The 27,736-nt window shown below is 36.9% G+C and overlaps 1 protein-coding gene across 3 annotated transcripts in view; it reads left to right on the forward strand.

The window, feature by feature from the left end:
* Positions 1-27,736, forward strand: part of HOMER1 (homer scaffold protein 1) — a 96,693-nt gene that overhangs the window by 20,071 nt on the left and 48,886 nt on the right. For all 3 annotated transcript variants that reach the window (XM_080679972.1, XM_080679973.1, XM_080679971.1), the window contains exons 2-4: positions 13,272-13,428; positions 18,167-18,298; positions 22,458-22,550. In XM_080679972.1, the coding sequence (XP_080536098.1) occupies positions 13,272-13,428; positions 18,167-18,298; positions 22,458-22,550 (382 nt within the window). The remainder of the gene's footprint in view (positions 1-13,271; positions 13,429-18,166; positions 18,299-22,457; positions 22,551-27,736) is intronic.

A 27,736-nucleotide genomic window follows, 5' to 3' on the forward strand; every position in this document is an offset into this window, starting at 1 on the left:
CAAGCTGAAGATGAATGGCCGGTGACAACCTGGTCTCAGAAATCACACAGCATCACTTTTGCCTCATTATTTTGATCCAGGCAATCATGAAGGTCCTTTCAAGTTTAAGGGGAATGGACATAGACTTTGTCTCCTGACAGGAGAATGGCAAGGTTCTAGAAGAGGGACAGGAGGTATTGCTGCAGCCACCTTTGGAAAATGCATTTTGCTGCACACATGCTGGTTGTTGTCTGAGCCTGAAGCACTATTATCTCTCTGATTCCCACTCTTCAGCTAACCATCCAATCTAAATTAGGTTCCTCTTCCTCCATTCCCATTGTGCACTCTCTTTCTCTAGCACTTCATTTTCCTTGGCAACACTGTTCACAATTTGTAATTATCTCTTTAAGTCCCTGAAGGCTATAGTACCTTGCATAGAAGCTGTTGAAGTGTTAAAATGTGTTAATGGTAACTTACAAATATAAACAACATGTATCACATTTTCACTAGGAAAAGCATATCCCAACTCTGTAGGGAGAAAGGAACAGAAATACCAGGAGTCAGTCCTTTAACTCCTCATATTTCATGTCCTACTGATTAGTGAGGATGGGGTAGAGAGGAGAAACCTGTATGTATAAATTTTGTGGATGAGAGAAGGTTGGGGGCGGGCGGGGAATAAGCAGTTCAAATGGCTGAATTCTTACTTATTCTTGCTTTACTTTTAAAATCCCAAACCACAAATCTTTCTGTTTGCCTATTTTTCTAGAATCCAGTCATGGCCAGAGACTTCTAGCTGATGTGACAAAGAAGCATGGTAGCCTAAGAAATATTCCATACTCTCAGGGAGCAGCCAAATAGATGTACTTTACTCAAGAAATGCTAACCAGACCCTCACTTAGAAAAGGGTTCTTTTTCTTTTGGCACAGATCTAACAAGATTGGTCATCAGGTTTCTCAGCCCCTGGAGACTGGTAGGAAAAAGGAATAGGCTTTTGGAGGTGTAGGGTACAGTTAACAGCAAGAAGAACAGTTGTTGATGTGTTACGTATTGTAGCCTGGGAATAGTAATGTGCGATGGAAGTTTACACAAATTCTGAAGGCATTCATTACTTAATAAATACTGCGTGAGGCGACCGGGCTGATCAGGGGAAGGCGCCAACCCCATCACCCCGCTGCTGCTGCCACTGCTGGTCGCTGCAGCCGCCAAGGTGTTTTCATCAACACTGACTCCAGTCCTTCACCACAAAAAAATGACAACTTACTTTAGGCATTTTTAAGATGTCTCTTTCATAGAACATGACATTTCTTTTTTCTTTTCTTTTTTTTTTATCCGCACCTGAGGATATTTTTCCATTGATTTTTAGGGAGCGTAGAAGAGAGAGGGAAAGACAGAGAGAAACATCAAAGTGAGAGGCACACTTCGATTGGTTGCCTCCTGCATGAGCCCTGACCCGGGCCCCGTCCAGTGAGGAGCCTGCAACCTAGGTACATGTCCTTGATTAGAACTAACCCGGACCCTGCAGTCAGCAGGCTGAGTCTTTACTCACTGAGGCAAACGGTCTGAGGCAGGATATGATATTTCTTAGCCCCTCCAGCAGCAGACCTTCGTTTTTTTCCTCCAGGAATGAGGTGGAAAAACCCTAGATCACCTTCTTGGATTCTTATTACCCAAGTTACCAAGAACACTGCAAGTGGCATAGGGGAGCTTAGCCAATGAGCGGTCAGAAAAGGTGTTTCCTCTGCAGCTCACGCACAGAGGCGGGACTGACGGCATGCCACGCCTGGCAGGCCCTGTTCTCTGCGGGTCTGTGCCATCTGTGGCTTGCCTCACCGCACATGCAGTCCCCACCCGCCCACCTGTGCGCGCAGCCTCCTCCTGAGCGGTCATGACGTTACGGCGTCCTGGACAATTTGCACATTACCTCTTTATATAGATAGCTGACTTTCTTACAAGCATCATCTAGTTGGGTGTTGCTGTATAGGCCTGACAATCTCTGCCTTTTGACTGGGGTGTTTGGATTTTCTCTTCATTATTGATTTAAAGCAATTGAATTATGACGTCCATTGCTATAGCTTTGGATTTGTTGAGCTTCTTGGGAATTATTTCTTTGTTTTTTATTTATATGGGAATTATTTCAACCATAATTTCTTCAAATAGTTTTCATCCCTCCCGTCTTTGAGGACTTCAGTTGCATGTATAATAGGTTACTTGAAGTTGTTCAATAATAATCACATTGATACTCATGGTCTTTTTTTTTTTTAAAGTTTCTTTCTCTGCTTTATTTTGAGTAGTTTATATATACTCAAGTTAACTAGTTTTCTATTCTTCTGCATTGTCTAATTTGCTGTTAATTTCATTCAGTTTATTTTTCATCTCTAGAACATTGATTTGGGCCTTTTATATATCTTAAAGTCTCCCCTTAATATGCTTATCTAACATTCAGAGAAGTAAAATACAACCCATATGAGCAGAAAAATCCATCAACAGAAACAGACGCAGAAGGGGCATAGATGATAGGACTAGTAGACAAGGACATTAAGATAGTTAATTAAGTGTAGCCTGTGTATGAGTATGAGATATGAGATAACTCCTAGTCTCCAAAATCTGTGCTTTCACACAGGCTAACACTTTATTATTGTTATTATCTTATTCTGTTACAGTGGTGGAGTCATTCTATCAAAATACAGATCTAAGTTATCTTCCCTTACAGAAGGAAAGCTCAATAACCAAAATTGACATGACTAAAAATAAGTTTTTGGAATTCTCCCAAACCACAATATAATTTCAATGAAGTGTTATAGAATAGATTGTTTTCAAAATACAGGTAAAAGAGTAAGTGGTACCAGTGTACATACAGACATTTTATGAAAATACTTAAGTACTCTTAACAGTGTTTAACATGCATAGTAATCAGAGTTGTGTGGCTGTATTATCCCACATCTGTCCACAAAATTCCAGACAAGGGCAAGGTGAGAGTTTGGTTACAGAAGTGAACCAGGTTTATATGACAAAATAATTATTTTCCCATCCAAGGATTCAGAATAGGATAAAGGTATGAGCTCTGACAGTGTTCGTATTTTGGCTCTACCATGTGTCACCTTAAGCAAATTATATACCTTTTCTATGCCTCGGGGTTCTCATCTTCAAAAGAGGAATAATAGTAACTACCTCACAAAGGTTGAGAGGATTAATTAATACAGCATAATGCTTATAACAGTGCCTGGCCATTTGGTAAGCTCTCAAAAATATTAATTATAACCAAAGAATTGACCACATACTGTTTTATAAGTGTAGGCTTTTGTTCTCAGGCTTAAGAGGGGCATGTTTGAATTTCTCAGTTTGAATTATCCAATCTGTGGCTTCCCTCCTTATTCACAAATTATGAAAGTTGTTAATTTGTGTGCTTGTTAATTTTTAAAAGGGAAATGGTTGAGATAATCATCATCCCAACTACAAAAGGTTAAAAATGATCAACTTTCTTCTGTCACTATTACTATTTTTAAAGTCAATAAGTAGTGTTTAAGCTATTCAGTTTTTATTATATTATGTCTGTAATCTTTCAGTTTCTACAGAGAATTTCCAGTAATTTATGAAATCAGGAATAAGGTAAAGCGGGACATTTAAAAATACAGTGTTGTAAAGAAACAGATGAATACTGGTAGATGTAGCAGGCACCGAGGTGAGATCATTACCGGAGTGGAAAACAAGATGGCGAGGCAAGTGAGGAAGACGTGTGTTGAGTTGTCTTGTTTGGATATAATACTAGCAAGCAGACAATTTTTTTCTTAATGTCATATGAGATACTGAATAATACGGGGATCTAGTGGGAGTTTCTTTTATCAATATGTTAAAAGATTCACGGGAGAACTTTAAGTCTTAATTCATTGAAGGCTTTCTTCTAGGGGAATTGAAATAACATGAGAGGAAGCTTTAGTATTAGAGAATTTAGAATAGTTAACAGCTTCCTTAAACAAATCCTTTTGATACTTTTGCTAGAGTACCTCAGTAGTAAAAAAGAGTGAATGCATTTAGGATAGGAAGGTCTCAATTTTTAAAAAATTAAGTTTATTGGAGTTACATTGCATTGCTGGGAACACAGAAATGATTAAAAAGACAAGATCCTTGCCCTTTAGGAGATAGTACTTTAGGTGGGGGAGAGGGAAAATCAATAAAATACATGGTGTGTCAGCTAATGGTAAGTGCCATGGGGAAGAGGGAAAGGAGGGAAATAATAGAATCCTGAGAGAGAAGAGGGAGGGGCTGCACCTTTTAGAGCAGCCAGGAAGGGTGTCACTGAGAAGGTAACATTTGAGCAAATACCTGGAGGAGGCGAAGGAAGATACTAGGCAGATCTGAGGGGAAAGATTACTTCAGGCAAAACGCCCTGAGGTGGGGGGAGCTCGGCATGTTTGACAAACACCAGGAGTGCTAATGTGGCTGAAGCTAAAGACAGTAAGGGGTAGATGAGGTTGGAGAGGGAGCAGGGGCATATCCTGTAGTGGTCTTCTCCTGGCTACATGTGAGAATCACCTTGGGAGCTTGGCTGCCCACCAGACCAGATGGTAGAGGTAGAGGCTGGTTGTTTTGATGCAGCCAGGGTGGAGGAACACTGGTAGAAGACTTTGGACTTAATTTTAAGGACTGTGGCTTTTACTATGAGACGGGAAGCCATTGGAGGGTTTTGAGAAATGACCCACCTGATTTAGGTTTTATTACTTTTAAACCCTAGCCTATGAAATTTTTCAGACATATAAAAAAGTAGAAAGTACAATTCTCCTGTATCACTATCATCTCGCCCACTTCAGTAGCAGTCTACATTTGCTGTATACTGACCATCCACCTTTTTATTCCTGGAATATTTGAATGCTAACTTGGGTTTTTAGAAGGATCACTCTGATTTCTGTGTTGAGAGAAGGGGAGGCAGGACAAGGGCTGAATATAAGTATACCCTCCAAGTATATTTTTGTATGCATATAAATACATTAAAAAACACACAAATTATATTGCATTCACTGTTTTGTAAATGATTTTCATTTACTATATTGGACATCTTATGTCACTGAATATTCTGCAACTTTGTTTTTTAACGACTATGTAGGATTCCATTATATGATATGCCATAATTTATTTGATCTTACATTATTAGGCATTTAATTCACAGTCTTTGGTTGCCAAATCTCCACATATACCCATGATTATATCCTTAAGGTAAGCTCCTAGAATGGAATTACTATGTCAAAGAATATGCACAAAAATTTAAAGGCTTTTGATTAATATTCATTGTCAAAGTGTTTTCCAGAAAGACTTTACTCATTTATATTTCCAGCTGCTTTTGAAAGTGTCAGGTTTTCTTAAACTCTCACTAACACTGGATTTTTTTTTCATTAAAAAAAAAAAAAGGTCTTCTATTTTGACAGATGATAGCTCAGTTTTAATTTGCAGTGTTTTTATTTCTAGTGAGGTTGAATGCCGTTTCCATTTGAAATATGTTTATTCATATCATTTGCTAGCTGTGTGACTTTGGGTATGTCACTCAGGACCTATATTTTTGTTTGATGAAATGGGTACCTGCTTCATAGGTTTTTTATGAACATTGAATAAAAGCATTTTGTATGTGCAGATTTTTAAACTTTTTTTTATCACGATCCACAGTAAAAAATACATCTTCCATTGTGTCAAGCATATTTGAATATGTAGTCAAAAGTTTCATGGAATATCTAGGCTGGAGTATACTTTTCATCTAGTACCAGTTAAAGCATCACTTACCTTGATCCTGAATATTCATGAGTTTATGAACAATGAACTTTGAGTAACTTTTTCTATGTATATACCCAAAGTTTAATAATTATAAAAGCACCTGATTAGATCAGGAAAAAAAGGGAATAAAACATAGTTTCTTATTCAACACACAAGATCTGAATTTTGTCCAGGTGCTAGACCTTAATAATAAAATACATATTTTAAGTTTAAAAAAAGTTTCATGAAACAATACATATAACCTGACCACGTGTGATGTACTCTGATTATTTTACATTCTTGTTCACTTTCTAAATGCCCATTGTTAGCTATTAAATTGACCTCTGAGTTGTGACCCACTGTTGGAAAAACACTGCTGTAATGCATCTTATTAGGTGCTCTTTTATCTATAGTGATTACCTCTTTCAGGTACCTCAGAAGTCAAATTGCCCTTAACTCCACTATAATTCATTTTCAGAAAAGTTAAATAGGGAAAGGTCCCAAACCTAGCTTATTGTATTCCTATATCAAATTTTTGGTCAGTTAAAAAAATAAAATACCTTCACAGTCAGAAAACATATTTATTTGGGCTTCTATGATACCAGGACTGAATTATCAACACCACTATTATGAATTAGATCTAATGCATTTGAGCAAAAACTCTAAATCATTACAGAAATTATATTTGCAAAACCCTGAGTTGGGACACAACATCCTACCAAGAATTGTGTCTAAAATTTGTGTTACCTGAAAAGCTAACAAGAAGGGAAAACATAAATCACATTCAGTTATACTTAATATAGTCCTTTTTCAATAGAACAAATAACATGAAAGCTAGGTAAATCCAGATGCTGTTCTTTGGTAGACTTATAGCTAAACTGCCTGAGGACCACTCAGAAAGTTAATCAGATATAATCATTAGCTGTGACCAGAGAAAACCAAATCTGAGGGATGTTGGAATGAAAATTGCATAGGAAATAGAGTGGGAATGGAGTGGTGGTGTTTGCTGGATGAAAAACACCCAGGAGATTAAGCTATCTGACAGAACTGTGTTGTTACTTTTGAGCTCCAGTTTAACATTAAGTATGTTTTGTTTAAATTATTTTTGATGCTAAACCAGGAAAATGTTAAGCGAGTAAGTTAAAAGTTTGATAAGCATTTACCACTCCTCTACTCACCCCTCCACAAAGGAAAAATTTTGAGGAAAGTCAGAAACAATTTGTTAAATAAAAATAAAAACTACCAAAGAACTGTAATTTATCTTTGAAAAAGAGCAGAATAGATGTGCTGTATCTGTACTATATTGATTTTTAAACATTAAGTGTTATCAGATTTAGAAAAATAACTGCCTTTCTTTACTTTAGTGGTTGTTTATCTTAATTAAGTTTGTACCTGCATTTAGAATGTATATATGAGATGTTCCCATGCATATGGATTGAGCTGAATTTTGGATTCTGGTGTTTTCACTCTTCGGAGCTAAAATAAGGTTTTAAACCAGCCCCGGAATAAGTGTGGAACTCTATTGGGCTCACATGGCCCAGAAATGCATAAAGCGCTCCTCAGCCTCACTAGTAATCAAGAGATATGCAATTAAAGCAACAATGAAATAACATTTCATGCCCATCAACCTGGCACAAATTAAAGATGTTACTTGGACATTACCAAGTGTTGGAAGGAAATAATATAAGACTATTAAGAATATAAATTGGTGCATGTGCTGTGCAGAGTAATTTGGAAATATTCTATGGTGCATACCCTGTGACCAGGAATTCAGCTTCTAGTCTATCTCTTGCATGTGTCCCCAAGTAAACATACAGGGGCATTTATTTGTAATAGTGCAAACATAGAACAACATGTATGTCTATCAGTGAGGAAATGGCTACCTAAAATAGTCCAGTATTTTCCACTTGAAATACAATGTGAATAATGTAATATTAACTTTGTTTTTAAAGTTTTAAAAAGGTGAAATCAATATGTTTTGATACAGTATGTCCAATATATTTTTAACATTTGATTAATATAAAAGTAATTGAGATATTTTATTTTTTTATATTAAGCCTTTGAAATCCATTTTTTATTGTGCTTAGAGCACATATCAGTTTGGATGCTAAAATTTTTGTTGGAAAGACTTGGTCTGGATTTGAATTTCATAAAATTTTCACTTGAAACAGTAGATTCATATACCCAAGTTGTCCATACCTGCTTAAAACTATTTCAGTAACTGACTGGGGTATCAACTAAAATTTAAACGAATCCACTTTCTTACACTAGCTGTATTGCAAATGTCCAGTAGTCATGTGGCTAGTAGCTACCTAATCATTACATGGATTTTGGCACAGCAGTTAAAATAAATGATCTACATACACATAAAATAAAATGTGGCTGATTACTCAAATTTCACACTGTCAACAAGAATTCTAGAGAAATGGTGTGATGTTTTGTCTTTTTGAGCATTTTAAAATATTCAGAATAACACAGGGAATAATACAATATCAATGCAACCACTATGGAAATGTAGCAAATGTTAACATTTTGCCCAAGTACCTTCAGCTCTTTCTCATCAGTCCTGGGTTTGTTTGTTTAAGACTATATACGTGTTCAGATACTATATGGTTTGAGTTTCTACTAGGTTAGTTTGTAGTAGGTATAAAGGAAAAAAGAGTACCTAAGAATATTATTGTTCCTTGAAGTGTAATTGGTATTAGACCTTAAATAATATTGTAACATTTAATTCATTTAAAAAAATTTTTAGGAATTGGATGTCTACTAGAAAATTATTTATTTTAGGTTTTTAGAAAAATAATACCTATATTAATAAGAATTCTCATTAACAAGAGGCTATTTTCCTTAGATTTCCCAATGTATATTGTGAGTTTTTGGAATTTAACTTTATTTAGTGGAAATCATTTGGGAAGAGAAGAATATTTAAAGGCTAATTTAATTGAAAATACAATACTAATTTTATTTATTATTATATTTTCATTCTCACCTAAGGATATGTATTTTTCCCCCCATTGATTTGAGAGAGAGCATGAGAGAGAGAAAGAGAGAGAGAGAAATATCAATGTGAGAAATATCAATTGGTTGCTTCTCGTATGCACACTGGCTGGGGATCAAACCCAAAACCTAGATATGTGCCTTGACTGGGAATTGAACCAGGAACCTTTTGGTGTACGAGACCGTGCTCCAATCAGCTGAGCCTCCCAGCCAGGGCTACAATACTAATTTTGAATGTAAGTGAGTTACCAGACATGGGTGTTGATATATTTTAAAACACCCAGTATTTTATCTGGAATGGATAGGGTTTTAAATGGGGAGGAGGGACAGAGGTAATGTCACTTGGCAGTTATTTAATAAATAGCAAGCCAGGTTCTTTAGCATTGAAGATGTTACTTAAATGTATATATTGAGTGAATTTGCTTGCTCTTTATAATGAATTTCTGCATATCTCTGATCTTTTAAATGTAGCTACTTATTAAAGTGCCCAAGGTAAATAAGTATTGGAATTTCTTTGACCTAATAAAAGGACTGAGATGAGTAAAAATTACTTTTAAAATAAGGGATAGTATATAAGGAATATAAACAGTATTCTTATGTTCAAGTATAGTTTTATAATTTAACTAGAGGCCTCATGCAAGGGGCTCGGCCCTCACAGCTCTCGCAGCCCTGGCTTCGTCCAGAAGGTCATCTGGAAGGACGTCTGGAAGGTCGTTTGGCTGTCCGGTCTAATTAGCATATTACACTTTTATTATTATAGATAATTTTAAATTCCAAATGGAAATTTTTAACTTATTTGATATTTTCTTCAGATATGCCAATTAACAACTTGAGGTCATGAAAGTATTCCTTTATTTAAACTTTTAAATTACAGTTGACATTCAATATTACATTAGTTCAGGTGTGCAGCATAGTGCTCAGATATTTATAGAACTTATGAAGTGATCCCCTGTATAAGGCTTGTACCCACCTAACACCATACAGTTATTACAATATTATTGACTATTCCTTATGCTGTACTTTTACATCCCTGTGACTATTTTATAACAGACAATTTTTACTTCTTAATCCCTTTACTTTTTTCACTGAAAATATTTTTTATGCTCAGTTGTTGTGATGCAGACAATTATTTTCTAAATCTTTCATTTGAATGTGCATTTAACCAAATAAAAGATGAAGGAATTCGGATCATACAAGTAAAATAAATACTTCCAGAAAAGACATTTTGCAGTTGGTAGTGTCACATTTTATGTCTCTATACCTCTGTTATATCAACATCACAATTTCATATTTCTATATACAGACTTGGAAGTTTTAAAAAACATGCCTGTTATGTTTTTAGTTCATCACTAGATGGAGTTCTTGCAGTACAACTATGTGTTGGGTAGCCATTAGAATAATCTTTGTTTTCCTTAAAGTAAGCATATGTTTTAAAAAAGCTAAATGTATAAGCAAACAGCTGTCAACCATATAACATGATAATAAGAATACATAGTAACATGCAGTCACAATCTGCTTTGGGGGCTGGGCAGGGGGGCAGTTAAACTGGTTCCCCGATAATCAGTGGAACTACAATTTATATTATTAATTTGTTCAGCACAGTTCTTTTGAAGAAACTCTAATGCTTGAGCTTCAGATTGTCCGAAGACTTGCTGTGCCCTCACAGTGGCACTGAAAGTAAATTCTTCAGGCATTCCGTCTGAAGTTACATGGTCATTAGTGTCTGTCCACTCCTTGTCTTATCCTTGCTCATGTCCTTTTGGCCTTAACAGGTATTGTCCACCTTCTCTTGCCACTTCAAACTCTAAAAACCAAGCTGAAGATAGAATGTTTTTCCTCTTACTTCCTGTGTACTTACCTCTCAGGAAGGGGAGAGTGTTTTCACCAACAGGTGAACGTATCTTCAGCGCTTCCAGTCCTGCAGTTAGGCATGTTTGAGTTTGTGCTTCTCTCCTCCTTTCCCTTTATTCCTCTGTATGAATAATAGAACACTTATATCGTGCGCTCTAACCAACTGAGCTAGCTGGCCAAGGCCATGATAAGATCTCTTGATGATTCCCCACACTTTTCATCCAGCTTGGTTTTCTCTGCTGAACCCCAGCCTAATATTATTAAGTTCCTGTGCTGACAGTTTTACATGCAAGGGCTCTGAACTTAGCCAAAACTGAGCTCGTCCTCTCCCCACTGTCCTGCCAGTCCCCGGCTTTACTTGCTGTTTCCCATCCTGGCCAGTGACATTGTCTTCTTTTCAGTCACCCAAGCCAGAAACCCAGGAGAGAGATTCCAATCGCTCCTTCATCTCCTGTGTTAGGATTTCTCAGCCCTGGCACTATTGCCATTTTTGGCTGGATAATTCTTGGTTGTGTGGGGCTGTCTTGTGCATTGTAGATGTTTAGCAACCAGCCCTGGCTTCTCCTCCTTAGGTGCTAATAATAATCTCCCTCAGTTGTGCCAACCAAAAATGTCTCCTGATGTTTTGAAATGTCCCTTGGGGAACAAATTACCCCTGTTTGAGAACCATTGCCCATGTCTAATCTGTTACTTAACCTTAATGATTCTACTTCCTAAATTTACCTTGAATCCTTCCTCCTATCTTCATCCCACTCCTACCTCCTGTTTGTTGTATGGTTTGACTAGCCTGCTTTTCTCTGATGTTCTTTCTTCCCAATCCACCCTCTTCAGTGATGCCAAATTTATCTTTTAAAAGGCAAAGCTGTTCTGTATTTACATCTTTCAGTAGCTTCCAGCCAGGACCCTCGTGAGCTGGCTTCTTTTTATATTTAGCCTTATTTTTCTTTTAGTTTTATTTTATTGTTTAAAGTATTACAAATAGTACATATGTCTCCTTTTTTCCCCCCATTGACCACCTCCTGGCCTCCCCTACCTCCTGGCACATAACCCTCACTCCCCCCTCCTCCCCCGTGTCTTGCGTCCATTGGTTATGCTTATATTGATCTCTTACCACCCCCCCACAACCTTCCCCAGCCTTCCCGCTACAGTTTGACAGTCTGTTCGATGCTTCTTTGCCTCTGTATCTATTTTTGTTCATCTGTTTATAATGTTCCTTATATTCCACAAATGAGTGAGATCATGTGGTATTTTTCTTTCACTGACTAGATTATTTCACTTAGCATAATGCTCTCCAGTTCCATCCATACTGTTGCAAATGGTAAGAAATTTTACTCCGAACTCGAAAAATTTTGCATTATAATGCTTCTATTATATACAGATAATCTCAGACTGTAAAAAATCTGTAATGATCATATTTTGAAAATTTTAATAGTTTTGGTTTTTGAAGTTATAATTTTTAAAATCTCTTGTACATCTGTAAGGCCCTACTGGATCTGAGTAAAAGATACTGTTGTGGTGAGCCACTTAGTTGTTTATATACTTTTCATTATAGAGATTATACTGATGTAAACTTTCTCAGTAAGTTATTTACCTGTTACCAGAATAATGTAGTTTTTTTTTTTTAAAATATATTTTATTGATATTTCACAGAGAGGAAGGGAGAGGGATAGAGAGCTAGAAACATCGATGAGAGAGAAACATCGATCAGCTGCCTCCTGCACACCTCCCACTGAGGATGTGCCCGCAACCAAGGTACATGCCCTTGACCGGAATCGAACCCGGGACCCTTCAGTCCGCAGGCCGACGCTCTGTCCACTGAGCCAAACCGGTTTCGGCAATAATGTAGTTTTAAATGGGTAACAACCTTTAACCTAGTGAGGGTCAAATAGAAGATGTATATTTTAACAAGGCATAGTCAGATGTCATTATTCACAATTGTTATGTTCTTACAAAAGCTCCACAAACACTGAAGTTGTGAATTTTGACCCATTGCCTCCTAGGGGGAATAGAGGGTCCCTGTGAGCCTCTGTTGTAACATTTTCATCAACCCATCGATACATAAGTTTGTTTTATGTGTTTCTGTTTAAAGATACCTTATTTAATATATATTGTTGATTCATTACCATTGAACTCAAGGCCATTAGTGCTGTAACTCATGCCTGAAAAAGCTTATCTAACATACATTTACTCCATAGGGCACATCACAGCCTCTTGCCCCAGGAACAGGTAGCACTTCAGCACTATGCTTGGGGGCCATTTTAAACAGAAAGCACAAAAATGCAAAATACCCCCGGCACTAAATAGATCGCAAAAAAAGGACACTTTATTATGGTATGAGAGCTGCAACAGAAGGGCTGAGTGTTGCCTTGATCAGCGTCAGATGGAAACATGCTTTTCCAAGGACACACATTTTTCCCCTGCAGAAGACCAAGAAAGGACCTCAAGCATTGCTTTTGGGGTTACAAATACATTTTGTTGAGTAGGCAAATTCGCAAACACAGAATCTTCAAATAATGAGGATTGACTCTCATTGTTTAAAGAAGCTTATGATTGAATACTTAGAATATTCGAATTTGAAAGTTTCTCTTGTTTTCAGGACGTGGGGAGTTTTTGGTTAAGTGGAGTCATCCTCATAGTTTTCATGTTTTATTGTCCAGTGGAGTAAAATGGGCTGGTTTCAGAGTGTCATTTTATTTTCTCCCCCACAGGGAACAACCCATCTTCAGCACTCGTGCTCATGTCTTCCAGATTGACCCAAACACAAAGAAGAACTGGGTACCCACCAGCAAGCACGCAGTTACTGTGTCTTATTTCTATGACAGCACAAGAAATGTGTATAGGATAATCAGTTTAGATGGCTCAAAGGTAAGTTACATTTACTTTAAATAATCTTGCTATTTTGCTTTATACAGTATAGCATCTCAGTTTTAAAGGAATTTTATCTTTATTAAAATATTGAGAGATTTTAAAACAACTTTAAAAAACAAAATTGGTCATTTTTAAAAAATACTTTCTTATTGATTTCAGAGAGGAAGGGAGAGGGGGAGAGAGAGAGAGAGAAACATCAGTGATGAGAGAGAATCATTGATCGGCTGGCTCCTGCATGCCCCACACTGGGGATTGAGTCCGAAACCTGTGCATGTGCCCTGACCAGGAATCAAACCTTGACCTCCTAATTCACAGGTTGATGCTCAACCACTGAGCCATGCTGGCTGGGCCAACATTGGTCATTTTTAAGGTAGTGACATATTTTGTCTACTAAATTACTTGGATTATCCACCTTATTTATACTAAATTACATGTCAAAATATTCTACAAATCTGAGGTCAGTTTTATTTGGGAAATATTCATTGATTATCTGTTATATGTCAGGCATTATGCTAGGGGCTAGGAATATAGTGGTGAATAGGGTGAATGCAATTTCCACTCTTACAGATTAGTATGCTGTTCAAAATCCCTAAGTCATATGAAGTCTGTCAATATTAATATTAAAGTTTATTCTGAGCATCCCTCATTCAGAAAGAAGCATATGGACAGTTCCTACATTTTTATTTTTAGGAGAGGCAGATAGTCTAATATTTAAGAGCATAGACTACCTGGATTCATGTCTCAGCTCTACCATCTACTAAGATTTTGACTTTGGGCAAATTACCTCTCTGAGCTTCATTGTTCTCACCTCAGTGCTTGAAATTGTAAGGATTAAATGAGTTAATATCTGCAAAAACACTTAGATCAGTGCCTGATGGATAGTATACCCTTCAAAAGGGGAAAAATTCCAATTTTTTTATGAGTGAATTTTGAACAACACATGAAGATAAAGAAATGCCAAGCATCATATTCTGGATATAAAGTGTGTGGAATGAGGGCTCCATTCCTTTTCTTCAAGTGTTCATGAAGCCATGAGGCCTTTCTATTCTCAGAAATTTTAGCAATTTAGTTTAGGGGTTAAGGACACAGACTATATAGCCAGACTGTCCGGTTTGAATTTTTGCTCTACTACTTGCTAGCCATTTGGCCTAGAGCGAGATATTTAATGTTTGAGTGCCTCAGTTTTCTCATCTGTGAAGAAGAATTAGTAAGTTGTCTACGTCATCATATCATGGAATTGTTGTGAAGATGAAATACATTTAGGCAAAAGCACTTCAAGGGTGTATAGTAATCTCTATACAAACACAACTGTTACTGTTACCATTATTAATATTATTAAACTATTAATTATGTAGTACTGAGTGGTTTGGGGGAATAAAAGAAAAATCTAATTCAATACTCAAACTTCAGTCTTTTCTGTGTGCTCATTTCTTATCTCATTAACTAGATTATAGGACCCCAGGGACTATTTGTACTTTGGTTCATAAGTGACTAACTTGTATTTATTTGAATAATTGATCCTATTTTCATTTTCATTTGGAGGATTTAAAGGACTTGGGAAATTGAAATAGTTAATATTTGTGAAAGTGTTGTTTTTTTTAAATGAACAATTTTGTCATATTTTATAAGTATTTAGTGAAATGAACAGATACTAATTATTATTAATTTAGACGTTAATTTATTTCTTTTCCCTGATTCGAATCTTTAGTTCTCTATAACCTGTGTTTCTCTCTTGGCCCAAACTACAGATAAAGTGTCATTTTATTAGACAGGAGAGTTAAATGGTATAAAAAATAAAGTTCAACTGAAGTAGTCTCATGTACTGTGTGATTAAGTAATCCTCGTGTGTCTTCCTTCTGAAGCAATATGAACTATTGCTTCTGGCATTTTTATTTTTGAACATACTTTGCAGCTTGTAATTTTTAGGCTCTTAAATAACTCCTATGAAAAAGTTTTTGTTTCATTTCTTTTAATAAAATTCACCCTCTGTAGCAATTAAATTTTTCTATCACATTTTCTACTTTCTAGTTACCTTTCTAAGCTGATGCTGTTAACCACTGCCGTTCCCTGCAGGAGTCATCGGGGTTTTTTGTTTTGTTTGTTTTTTATAAGCCCTACTGGTTTATTTGATGCAGCTAAATGAGTGTTTTTCTTACCACCCTCACTTCTGTTTCTGCACAGCATGATCAGTTGAAAAGGCCTTAGGTGCCCTGACTAGAAAATGTACTTTTACTGAGCATATAAAGTTTGCAGAGACATCAGCTTGGCCAAGGGCCAGGATCAGGGCACTACATGGTCTGTAATAACACAGCATTTCTATCTCTTCTCCTTGAAAGGACAAGAACTTTGGGATTGAGAGACATGTTTACTTTATAGAACTAATTTTTTTCTTTTAAATGGATTCATTGTAGCATTCTATTCAAGGAAGTCTAATAAAATATATTTTTAAGGAAATGTTCAGAATGGGGATTAAAACGGAACTCTTAAACTGAAAAGTAGAAAAAAGTTCATTTGAAATAGTTAAAGCTGAAGGTCAGTACCAACAGCACATGGATGGGCTTTCTCAGCTGCCTGGAACACCTATTGCCATCTCACTTTCTGAGTTATTAGGGTTACCTGTTAAATGCCCTTCTCTTCTTAAAAACACAAACGTGCCTTCCTCAGGGAATACTCCAGAGCCGTGGGATCTCAAGTAGTGCCTGACAGTCCTGGCCATCTAGCCTTTCAGTCTCTATCATATCCTGGTCTTATGGTCTTCATAAGCACTTACCACTCACAGAAAATTGGTCAGCTATTTATTTATGTGGTCATTGACGGACTCTTTTTGCTCTAGAATGTGATCCACAATTATATTGCCTCTTGTTGTATCTCAAGTTTATAGAATTGTGCTTGACATTAATAGGTACTCGATAAAATAGTTGAATAACCAAATGGTTCCTTAGCAAACTAATACAGTAGTTCCCCCTTATCCACAGGGAATACTTCCAAGACTGTGAGTGGATGCCTGAAAGTGCAGATAGAACTGAATTTTTTCCTGTACAAACATACACTTTACAGCTTTTCTTTGGTTTACTCAAGTTGCCAGCATCACTACTCTTGTGCTTTGGGGCCATTATTAAGAGAAATAAAGGTCACTTGAACACAAACACTGGGACATTCAACAGTCAGCCTGATAACCTAGACAGGTACTAAGTGACTATGGGCAGGTAGTGTATGTAGTGTGGCAAATGCTGGACAAAGGCATGATTCAGGAGGCATGATTCAAAGGCAAGACAGGACAGCGAGAGATTTCATCATACTACTCAGAACAGCATGCAACTTAAAACTTATGAATTGTTTATTTCTGGGAATTTTCCATTTACTATTTCAGACTTCTGTTAATCACAGGTAACTGAAACTGGATATAGGGGGACCACTGTATATTCTTTTCCATTCAGTCTTTTCATTTGATGACAACCTCGCAAATCAGTGCAGTTATTAGCCACATTTTACAGGATCTAAAATGACATGCTAGGAAAAGCAGCTTTTGAATTGAAGAGTAAGGAGGTATATGAGTATATAAATTTTGTAAGAGGTAAACAAAAAAGCTTAATCAAGGACAAGGGCTCCATATAACAACAGGTAACACATTTGCTGTCTTTCAGAGAAAGCAAGGGACCACTCTTCTACTGTCTTCTGTAGCAGGCAGGTGTCATACTTTCATTATTATAACTTCACCAGTGCCTGCTTAGCTCATAAATATTTACATTAAACGGTTGTTCACATGGTAAACATTTAGCTTTGTTCTAAAAATGCTCGATTTTCATTCCATATTTAATAAATTACCAGAAAACCACTTATGAATGTGATCACGTTTTTATTTTTATTGAATCACATTGTAATCTCAATTTTGGAGGGCAGTAGACTTAAATAAAATGGATTCTAAACTTTTACAGTACTGGCAGAGGAAATGAATTTAAGTTAATATGTTATAATAATAGTTGAAATCTATTTTAGTGATCACCAAAGTTAATAATATTTAATAACATACTAAAATACTAGTTTTCTAAGAAACTATGTGTTAAACAGAAATGATAGTGATTCTCAAATCATGAATTTATACCACTTTATGAGAAAAGAAATGAAGTATGTATTTCAAGGTTTGTTTTTCCCTTGAGTAAAGGAAAAATACTAAATGATTGAAAGTCTTTTCTGTATCATAATATATTTCAAGTAAGTCAGCTTTTGGAAAATTGTTGATTATGCATTTTAGAAAATTAGTGTACAAATAGAAAATTTTCCTATTGATGTATTCATTTTTGAAAGATTTTTTTGAGAGTGGGAACTATTTTAAAGAAACAACTATTAAAACTTACTTGCTTTTAGTGACTATCACCAAAATTAATAGATGTTAAATAAAATTAAAACAAAATTAATAGATATTAACCCTAAATGTTCAAAGGAAAGAAACTAATTACACTAAAAGCTCTTTAAAATGTTTTGCATCATAAGAAAACCTATTTTGACTCTAAGGTATTGAAATTTTTGATAGAGTGCCATTTTATTTATAGTTCTAGTAGTTACCTTATTTCCACTCTGTCACTTGCAATAATATAAACTATTTCTATAACTATACTGTATATTTAATGTTCTGGCTCATTAAGAATCCTAAGTTCTTATGTAACTAAATAATCCTGTGTTTAAATGTCTGTTTGCTAATTTTGGGCAGGTTACTCATACTTGTTTTATTTCTTAGGCAATAATTAATAGCACCATCACCCCAAACATGACATTTACGAAAACATCTCAGAAGTTTGGCCAGTGGGCCGATAGCCGGGCAAACACTGTTTATGGACTGGGATTCTCCTCTGAGCATCATCTTTCAAAAGTAAGTTAATTCATCAGATCTAAGTGGAAATCTTCGTCTTCAGGTCAGATGTCTTAAATATATAGTAGCAAATGGAGAGTGTAAAATATATAGGAGAAATTTGTTTAATATTCTCAGAACTGTTGTGGTTTTAGAGCAGGAAGAGATCATTGGATTCTATTGTCAATTGGTAAATTCATTGCACACATTAAAAATAGTCACCGCTGATTGAGAAGGCTTTGCTTAGTTAACTGTGTGTATGATAGGAAATAAAACATGTGAATTACCACTTCAGAATGGACTTTGCTCATGACTTTACATCCTTAGTTGGAGATGGTCTGCAACATAGGTAGACACCAAACTTTTATGAATTGTGAAAACTCAAGCTGATAATGGTATATATTTCAACTTTCTGACATGACAGCAGACACATATAAATCACTATGTTTAGGGAAAGCTGTGCATTGTCTGTGTCAGAATTACTCTGAGCTCTCTGATGCAATACAGAGACCCAATAGATACTATGAGGAGTTCTTGGGAAATATTCCTCTTCTGACCAAGTGAAGTACTGTGGCCAGAAAAGCCAGTATAATACAGAACATCACCAGGTTAAATATTGCAAGCAAAACAGTTGTCCTGCCTATAAGCAAAGCCAAGCAGTGTTCACATCAGCAGCACCTTGAGTTCTGTGGTTATCACATGCAAAGAGTATGTAAGGAAAAAAGGAAACAATCTCGGGATGCTAGGGTCTTTCCGCAGGTAGGGTTCAGGAATCTGGAGAAGGGGCTGCTCATAAATGGATAAACTAGACATGAAATATAAATTTTGAAGGCATGGGGGAAAGCCACACAGAAACTTAGTTCTAGTGACTAAGCTCCCTGAATCTCCGGACCTATGGCTTTTTATTTGCTGGAAAACACATTGGCCCTTTAGGAAAGCAGATAATACATATCAAAGGTAAGGTTTGATAAACAGGAAACGATTATCAGGTTAGGGGAAATGCCTTCGGCTGTTCCAGCAGCTTGGTAATAACATGCAGATTTTCAGCCCTGCTGAATATGTCCATTCAACCTTTTGAGGACTTCTTGCATTTATTATGACCTGCTGGACTTTGCCTCCAGCATCGGGATACTAAGATGATGGAGAAAATGAGTGTTACTCACTTTTGCTCTTCAAATTCTATGCTCACCAGACCCAAAGATTTATCCTTAAAACTTCTCTCAAGCATTCAGTTAAAAGGACAACCCTACATTTGAAACACTTGACATGTGTTTTAGTATACACAGGATCTCATGGCTCGAGACTTCAAATTGTTGGGGTCATTCAGATCCTTTTTAAAAGTCTTACACTTTTTGTGACTATTTATTGACTTGAAGTTATTATTAGATAGTTCAGTGGATGTCACATGGAAAGAGTATGTAAGGAATAAGTATGAAATAAGCTTTGTTTCCTTTTGTTTTAGTTGTAAACATTCCTTAACACTTGTTTTCAAATGTTATCTTTTTCACAAATTGTAGTTTAAAGCTCAATTTTTAGACGATTTTAACTTTTGCCTTGGTGATTATAAGTCATTCTTTATAGGACAATTAAAACAAACAAGTTACCTGATTTGGTTTCTCTTATACCCATCTAATTCTCTAAATACATTACTTGAACTGTGGTAGAGGTATGAGTTTTAGAATCAAAGTATTTCAACATAACAGGGACACAGGCATCTGGCTGAGCATTGTCTCTCCATAAACAATTCCCTTAGGAAATTATATGTTTATTCTAATACTTTTGCCATTACTCAGAACCTTAGAACTTTTCTTTTGGAACCATCCATTACAGACTATAGCAAGAATAAAATAAAACTATAATTATATTCCACTTGCTGAATTTTTTTTGGTTAGCACAGGAACTACAATGTGGCTTAATATCTTCAATAAACTTGCATGAAATGATTTTTGAGCTTAAGTAATTTTGACCATATATTAAGTTTTTCATTGTGTCTTTCAGGTTAGTGGGAAAGTAGCTAATGTAATAAAGGAATCGTTTATTAAATTCTGTTCAATTACACTGTCTCCTCTCATTTGATCTTTTTTCTGGGAATGGCTTTTATATTTCAAGAATTTTATTTTCCTTTCTCAAAATTAGCATGTATTTTTGACCAACCTTACCAGTAGTGAATTCTAGTATTTTACATGTGGATTGACTATCAGGAAACAACCTATTAGCTCTCAGAGCCAAGTCCAGGTTTTTAGTCACTAGATTTGGCTCTAAGAGTTTACAGTTAATCTCTTCAGAGTGCTTTGGACCAAAGCATTCTGAAGAGACTAACCTTGAAGTCTAATATGGATGCTTTATAGACTGTAGAGGACCCAATGGAGTGTATAACATTTTATAGAAATGAAGCAAACATGTAAATATTCTGACCTTTTTTTTTTATCATTACAATGAAAAATGAATGCAGGGGTGGAAGAAGCCTCTGAAGGCAGTTGTAGACAGAGGCCTCTCAAAGTAAGGGAGTGTGGCAGTATTAGAACAGCGTGGTTTGTTAAGGTTGAGGCATGAGAAAAATTACAACTGTGCTTATAGTGCTTCCTGAGTTGTATTTTGTTATCATGGAAACAAGTCTTTAAAAATCAGCAATAGCATAGGTTTTTGTGAAATTGAGAAGGATTTTAAACATTAACTACTTTAGAATGCTAAATTAGTGTAAGAAAAGTTTTCTGTACTACAGATTACATAAAGAGAATTATGGTTAGTTAATTCCACCAATATGAATTAAGACCTTTTAAGCTTTGTATTCAGTTTTTTTGTGTGTTTTTTTCTGTAAGGAGATGTTCTGTTTAATTAGTGAAGTATAGTAATACAGATTCACTTCTCATATCTACACGTTGTAGGAGGGGGTGAAAGATTCCCAATCAGGAGGGGGTGAAAGATTTAAAGCAAAAAGGAAAAGTTGCAGTAACTCTAATTTTGATCCTCCTCTATCTCCCAAAGGCACATCAGAGTATCATGAGCCTTTCCTATCAAACAAAGCTTTCCTTCCCAAGATGGAAATGAAATCAGGGTTGGCTTATGGGGTTTGAGGAGAGAAAGATCATTTCATATTTTTATTACCAACTTTAACCAGGTGGTTTAAGTTGCATAGAGATTTTAGGTGTTGTTTTTTTTTTTAAGTCCTCACCTGAGGATATGTTTTTTATTTATTAGAGAGAGAGAGAGAAAGAGAGAGAGAGGAGAGAGGAGAGAGACATCAATTGGTTGTCTCCTATACCCACCCGACTGGGAATTGAACCAGCAACCTAGGTATGTGCCCTGATAGGGAATCGAACCTGAAACCTTCTTTTGTACGGGACGATGCTCCAACCAGGCCACCCGAACAGGAAAAAGAGATTTTAGATTTTTAAATTTGGTTATTTTGTAACCATAACTTACTCTCTCTGAGAATAGTGGTAAACTAGTATCTACTTCCAAAACATAGATAAGGTAGTATTTGTAGCCATGACCTTTATAGATTTCTGTGAGTTCCTAAGAATTAGCATTTTATGTACAGTAATTTTTTAAATTGTTACCAATCTCAAAGACCTTTGTGGAGACATATTATTCCTTCTGCTGCTGTACATTAGCTGTTCAGGAGTCTTTAGAAATGAAGTTTTATTAATGCCAATTAGTAGTAATAGTAAATGTTGCTCTTTGTGTTGTTGAAAATAAAATACCTTACATAATACAAAAGTTTATATTATAGTAAAAGTTAAAAGCGTGCTCCAGATACTGAGATGTTTAGGAGTTGATACTTAAGAGATTCCTTTTTCTCCATGATAAACAAACATAGTATGCCCATCTTTACTGATTCCTCTCCCGATGTGTACCCCTCCGCACCCCGCCCCCGTCTTAGTAAAGGATATCTGAAAAACCAAGGAAGGACATAGGTAAGGTAGCTGACACCGGATTCTAACTTAGTCATGTTGTGATGTTTCTGAATGAGATTGGTCAGTGTACTTTGCAGTATATATATGTTTTGGTATTTGGTTTCTTTCTTTTTTTTCATTTTCATATTATACTTGTAATTGATTTGAGGGGTAGGTTGTATGCATAAGAGTAAGTTATAGAGAAAATAAAAGGAAATTAAGGTAAAAGCGAGCATTGCAACTTGTTTTTATTTGGTTAATGTATATAGTCTTTATACATTCAGTTTGCAGAAAAGTTTCAGGAATTTAAAGAAGCTGCTCGACTAGCAAAGGAGAAATCACAAGAAAAGATGGAACTTACCAGTACACCTTCACAGGTGGGTGTTTAATTTCTATTCTTATTTATGAGCCTTGTTCATTTTAGATGATACCCTTTATGCCAGAGTTAAACTTAAGAACATAATGGCAAAATTAAGATAATTTTCAAAGTGGACATAGAAATGTACCCTTCAGTTCATCTGTACTAGTCAAGAAAGAAAGGTGTTTGTCCTATATGCCAATGTCTACAAGAATCTGGGGGTGGGGAGGGATTAGCTTAGCAATTAAAACTCGGATTTTTAAAATGTTCGTACAACTTAAAAAACAATCGTACCTATAGAGCATAGACTGACCTATTGTTTGTGTTCTGTGATAGTCACTGAGGTGCTGCTTCTGGAGCAGACACAGGGGAGGCTCAGGAAAACAGAGGAGTAGAGTTCAGCTTTGTGCTTTTACTCTTTAGTAATTATTTTTGAAGTTTACTTGGGAGTTTTATGAAGATCAGATGTACAAATGTTTCTCTGGAATAATGTCAGTAGTGGCAGATTTACATAAAACTTCCTTGAGGAAGTAAATAGAAATTGCCTTGGAATTTAGTGACTAGCCAAATGATTGGAACATTTTAGAAAACTTTCACTATTCACTTTCTTCCCGACCCTGGCACCAAACTCTGGCAAACCCTACTGGTATAAAGAGTTTTGTGTGTGTATTTTTTTTTTTAAAGGAAAGGAGAGCTCTCTTAAGTATACTTAAAGTACATATTTCTTCACAGACTAAAGGTGTACTCTGGATTGAAGCTTCATTATACCTCCTCTGTACTAACCGTGACCAGGAATAAAATGAATGATCATTTTGAAATTTCTTTTGAATCTATCTTTCCCTAAGTGCTCTGATGGATTGGTGATACTTTTAAGCATAAAAGCCTATTTAAAATTTAGTACTAACACGTGCTGGGAACTCCAGTTCCTCAGGTGAATGCTTGTAGTGTTGCAAGAGAATACTCAAACGACCCCAGTGAAACTGTAATGGCTTACTTTTTGCCTTTGTACTTAGTTTCTGTTTCTCCAATCACAACTTGCTTTTGTTTAATTGGCCATGAACTATTACAGGTCGCTAAGGTACCTGCTCCTCTTTGGTGGAAGTAGTGTCTTTAAGCCTTTACATACATTGAAGGGATATTTCCAAGACATACCATAAGCTCATCAATATTTGAGAGCCAAAATATATTGATGCCAATTTATCTTTTCAAAATATTTGAAGTTTGATCGTTAAATGAAGCCAGAGAAATAGTGAAGAAAAAAAAAAGCCTTTTTCTTCCACTTCTCTTTTCTCCCCTTTTTGTGACAGTCCATTACAGGGGTCATTAACATTTGTTTTAGTTTGCAGTGTTTGAACGCTGGCTACTCCGATCCTGTTCAACTAAAGAACAGAGCTTGGTTCTCAGTGGTTTAACCCAGTCTGCTAAATTAACACTTTGCCTGGAGAATAGAATATGACTCATGAATTCAGCAAAAGGATCAGAAGGTTAAATTAATAATAGTAAACACTCAGTTAGGCATAGTTTTTGTTTTTATTTGAGGAGGGATAAACAAGTGGTTAAGAGTATGGGTGTTTGAGTCTGACAGGCTTAGTCATAAATCCTTTTTCTGTCACTGTGTGATCTTGCTAAAATTGCTTATAGATCTGTAACACGAGTATTTCATTACTTGCTTTAAAGGATGGTTGGGAGGAACAAGTATGATAATGGCAACATTATTATAACAGACTAGAGGCCCGACACACGAATTCATGCATGGGTAGGGTCTGATCGGCCCACCCTGGTTGGGGCCAATCAGGCCAGGCCGGCCGGGGACTAGGGGGGCCATGGGTGGTTGGCCGGCCGGTCCCACCCCCTGGTTGAACTCCTGGTTGAGGGGACAATTTGCATATTAGCCTTTTATTATATAGGATGACATTATGACAGTGTCATACGATCGTGGCAATAGAGACCGTCTTCGAATCTGGTTTTCTGATTTAAGCAAGTTACTATTTTTAAAAAATCTATAAAATGGGAATAAGAACAGTTATCTTCTTATATGGTTTTGTGAGACTTGAATGAGGATTACAAAATGCTTGGCATATAGTAAATGCTTAATAAATGTTAACAGCTGTTGTTGGTGATGTGATTGTAATGGTGAAGATAATGATGTAAAGCCTCGACATAGGATCTGGCACATAACAGTTATTTAGAAAAACACGAATTCCTAATTGAATAAAGCCTGCATCAGAATCCCCTGGAAGAGTTGTTAAAACACAAGTTGCTGGTTCCCACCCGCAGAAGTCTGATTTGGTGAGGCTGAGATGGGGCCCAGGAATGTGCATTTCTAACAAGTTTCCAGAGATGCTGATGCTGTCAGTCTGGGGACCACACTGTGAGAAGCAGTGCCATGGACAAACCATCCCACCTCTCTGAAGCAGTTGGGCATTGAGAGCAAAGTTATCCACTTCCCCATTCTTAAACTTCTGAGTGCGATCATGTCAGATAATCTTTTTTTAAGTGATTCTTTATTGTTGAAAGTATTACCAATAATCTTAATGTTTTCTGGATAAAGGATGCATCTTTAGGAATAGGTTGAATTACATGTTAATTGTTAGTTTCTTTCATATTACTCTTTAAATAACAGACATTAACTTAGAACTTTTTCTCTATGGAAGGTCTTATATTCTTATGTTTCCATGGAAATCTTATAAACAGTTAATTTTATATCAAATCAAGAGTTATGATTGGTTTTACTCCTGAAATTTTTTATATGGTTCACAGTAAAAATACTATATTCCAGTTAACTTGTTAGGTTTTTTTCTCAGAAAATGCATTAAAGATAAAAGGGTTATATAATCAGATACTATCACAATTTTTCTTCATTGGCGTCTAGAAAAACAATTTAGCTGTCATTTGTCTAAGACTTTTAAATTGAGTCAGGAAGGAGAAAGAGAAGAATAGAAGGAAGAGATCATAGATGGAGCATTATGCAGAAGATATTGTTGTGAGGGGGGAGGATGGAAACAAATTAGCCCCTATATCTGAGATAGGACGAAAGGATAAAAATGGATTCAGATACAGATAAGAGGGAGATTGAGGAAGCCTATGCCAATTTATTTCTATTTTCTCTGTGAAAGAAGAATTCAATCATTCACTGAGAGGAAGGACAATTAAAAAGAGAGAAGGCTTGAACAGAGGCCTGATGGATGCCTGATTGATGTTAGGTAAAGAAAAAAAGAAGAGTCAAACGGAGTAGATAAAGATTACTTGGCACTTCAAGAGCATAATTAAAGTCAGAGCTCAAAATTATCTTCATGGCACCAATCAGCATATTTAACAGTATATTTTCTCTCATAGCTCTTGGTAGCTTGGGCACATAAAGAATAGGGAATGATGGTTCATTTTATATGAAATTAAAATTGACAGCATAGGTGTTATAAAAGGTAAAGGAAACCCGAAAATTAGGATGATGCTAGTCAGAGTATAATTAACATGATTGGCTTTCTGGTGTATGGAAAGAAATAAAACCAAAGATTGTTAGTCTTGAGGTTGAAGAGCAGGTGGAAAGTGGGTAAGGTTGAGAGGACAGGAGGGGATACAGCACAAGCTCTCTTTGGTTGGAATCAAAACTAGTAATTGATGAGTTAATCTAAAAAGTCAGTTAATGTGAAGAATTTTAAAAAGATTATTTAAAATTTATAAATTAAAATTCAATACTATTATGTTTATTTACTCATCCATATTTTGATTTAGAGTTGAAGCCTTTTCTTTGAATATGAACAGATTGAAATTCCATGTTGTCTTTCTTACATAAATTATACTGATAATTAATAGCCCACAATTTTCTGGATAATTTTGCTCAAAATAGAGCTAACCCTTGGCACTTGCAAAGAAATCTGAATGTGATATTAATAGATTTTTTGGTCATTTTTATGATATTGTCCATGATTGACCTGGAAGGAGTCACTTTGGATAGTGTTCCCATTATTCCCTTAGTATAATTTGACTTTGTTGTAAACAATTTTATGTTGCACATTATCCTACTAGAGGCCCGGTGGACGAAATTCGTGCACGGGGGTGGGGGAGTGTCCCTCAGCCCAGCCTGCACCCTCTCCAATCTGGTACCCCTCAAGGGATGTCTGACTGCCTGTTTAGGCCCAATCCTACGGGCAGTCGGACATCCCTCTCACAATCCAGGACTGCTGGCTCCCAAATGCTCGCCTAGCTGCCTTCCTGATTGCCCTTAACCGCTTCTGCCTGCCAGTCTGATCACCCCCTAACCACTCCCCTGCCAGCCTGATTTATGCCTAACTGCTTCCCTGCCAGCCTGATTGCCCCTGTCTCCCCTGCAGGCATGGTCACTCCTAACTGCCCTCCCCTGCAGGCCTGGTCACCCCTAACTGCCCTCCCCTGCAGGCCTGGTCCCCCCCAACTGCCCTCCCCTGCAGGCCTGGTCCCCCCCAACTGCCCTCCCCTGCAGGCCTGGTCCCCCCCAACTGCTCTCCCCTGCAGGCCTGGGTCCCCCACAACTGCCCTCCTCTGTAGGCCCAGTTGCCCCCAATTTCCCTCTGCCCACCTGGTCACCCCTAACTGCCCTCCCCTGCAGGCTTGATTGCCCCCAACTGCCCTCCCTTGCAGGCCTGGTCCCTCCCAACTGCCCTCCCCAGCTGGCCATCTTGTGGCATCCATCTTGTGTCCACATGGGGGCAGGATCTTTGACCACATGGGAGCAACCATCTTGTGTGTTGGAGTGATGGTCAATTTGCATATTACTCTTTTATTAGATAGGATAGAGGCCTGGTGCACAGTTTACCCTGAAGGGTGTCCTGGATCAGGGTGGGGGTTCCCTTGGGGCATGGGGCGGCCTGGGCGAGGGGCCTGTGGTGGTTTGCAGGCTGGCCACGCCCCCTGGCGACCCAAGCAGAGGCCCTGGTATCTGGGATTTATTTATCTTCTATAATTGAAACTTTGTAGACTTGAGCGGAGGCCAGGGCGGGTGGGAAGCTTGGCTTCCTCCATCGCCAGGGGCAACCCAAGCCTCCTGCTTGCTCCAGCTCTGTGGCCGCCGCCATCTTGGTTGGGTTAATTTGCATATTTGCTCCTGATTGGCTGGTGGGCGTGGCTTGTGGGCTTAGGAGAGGTATGGTCAATTTGCATGTTTCTCTTTTATTAGATAGGATAAACTTTATCCATGCATTGACTGTTAGTGAAAACAAAGAGGATTCA

The sequence above is a fragment of the Plecotus auritus genome, assembly GCF_963455305.1.
Source record: "Plecotus auritus genome assembly, chromosome: 7".
Lineage (NCBI taxonomy): Eukaryota > Metazoa > Chordata > Mammalia > Chiroptera > Vespertilionidae > Plecotus > Plecotus auritus.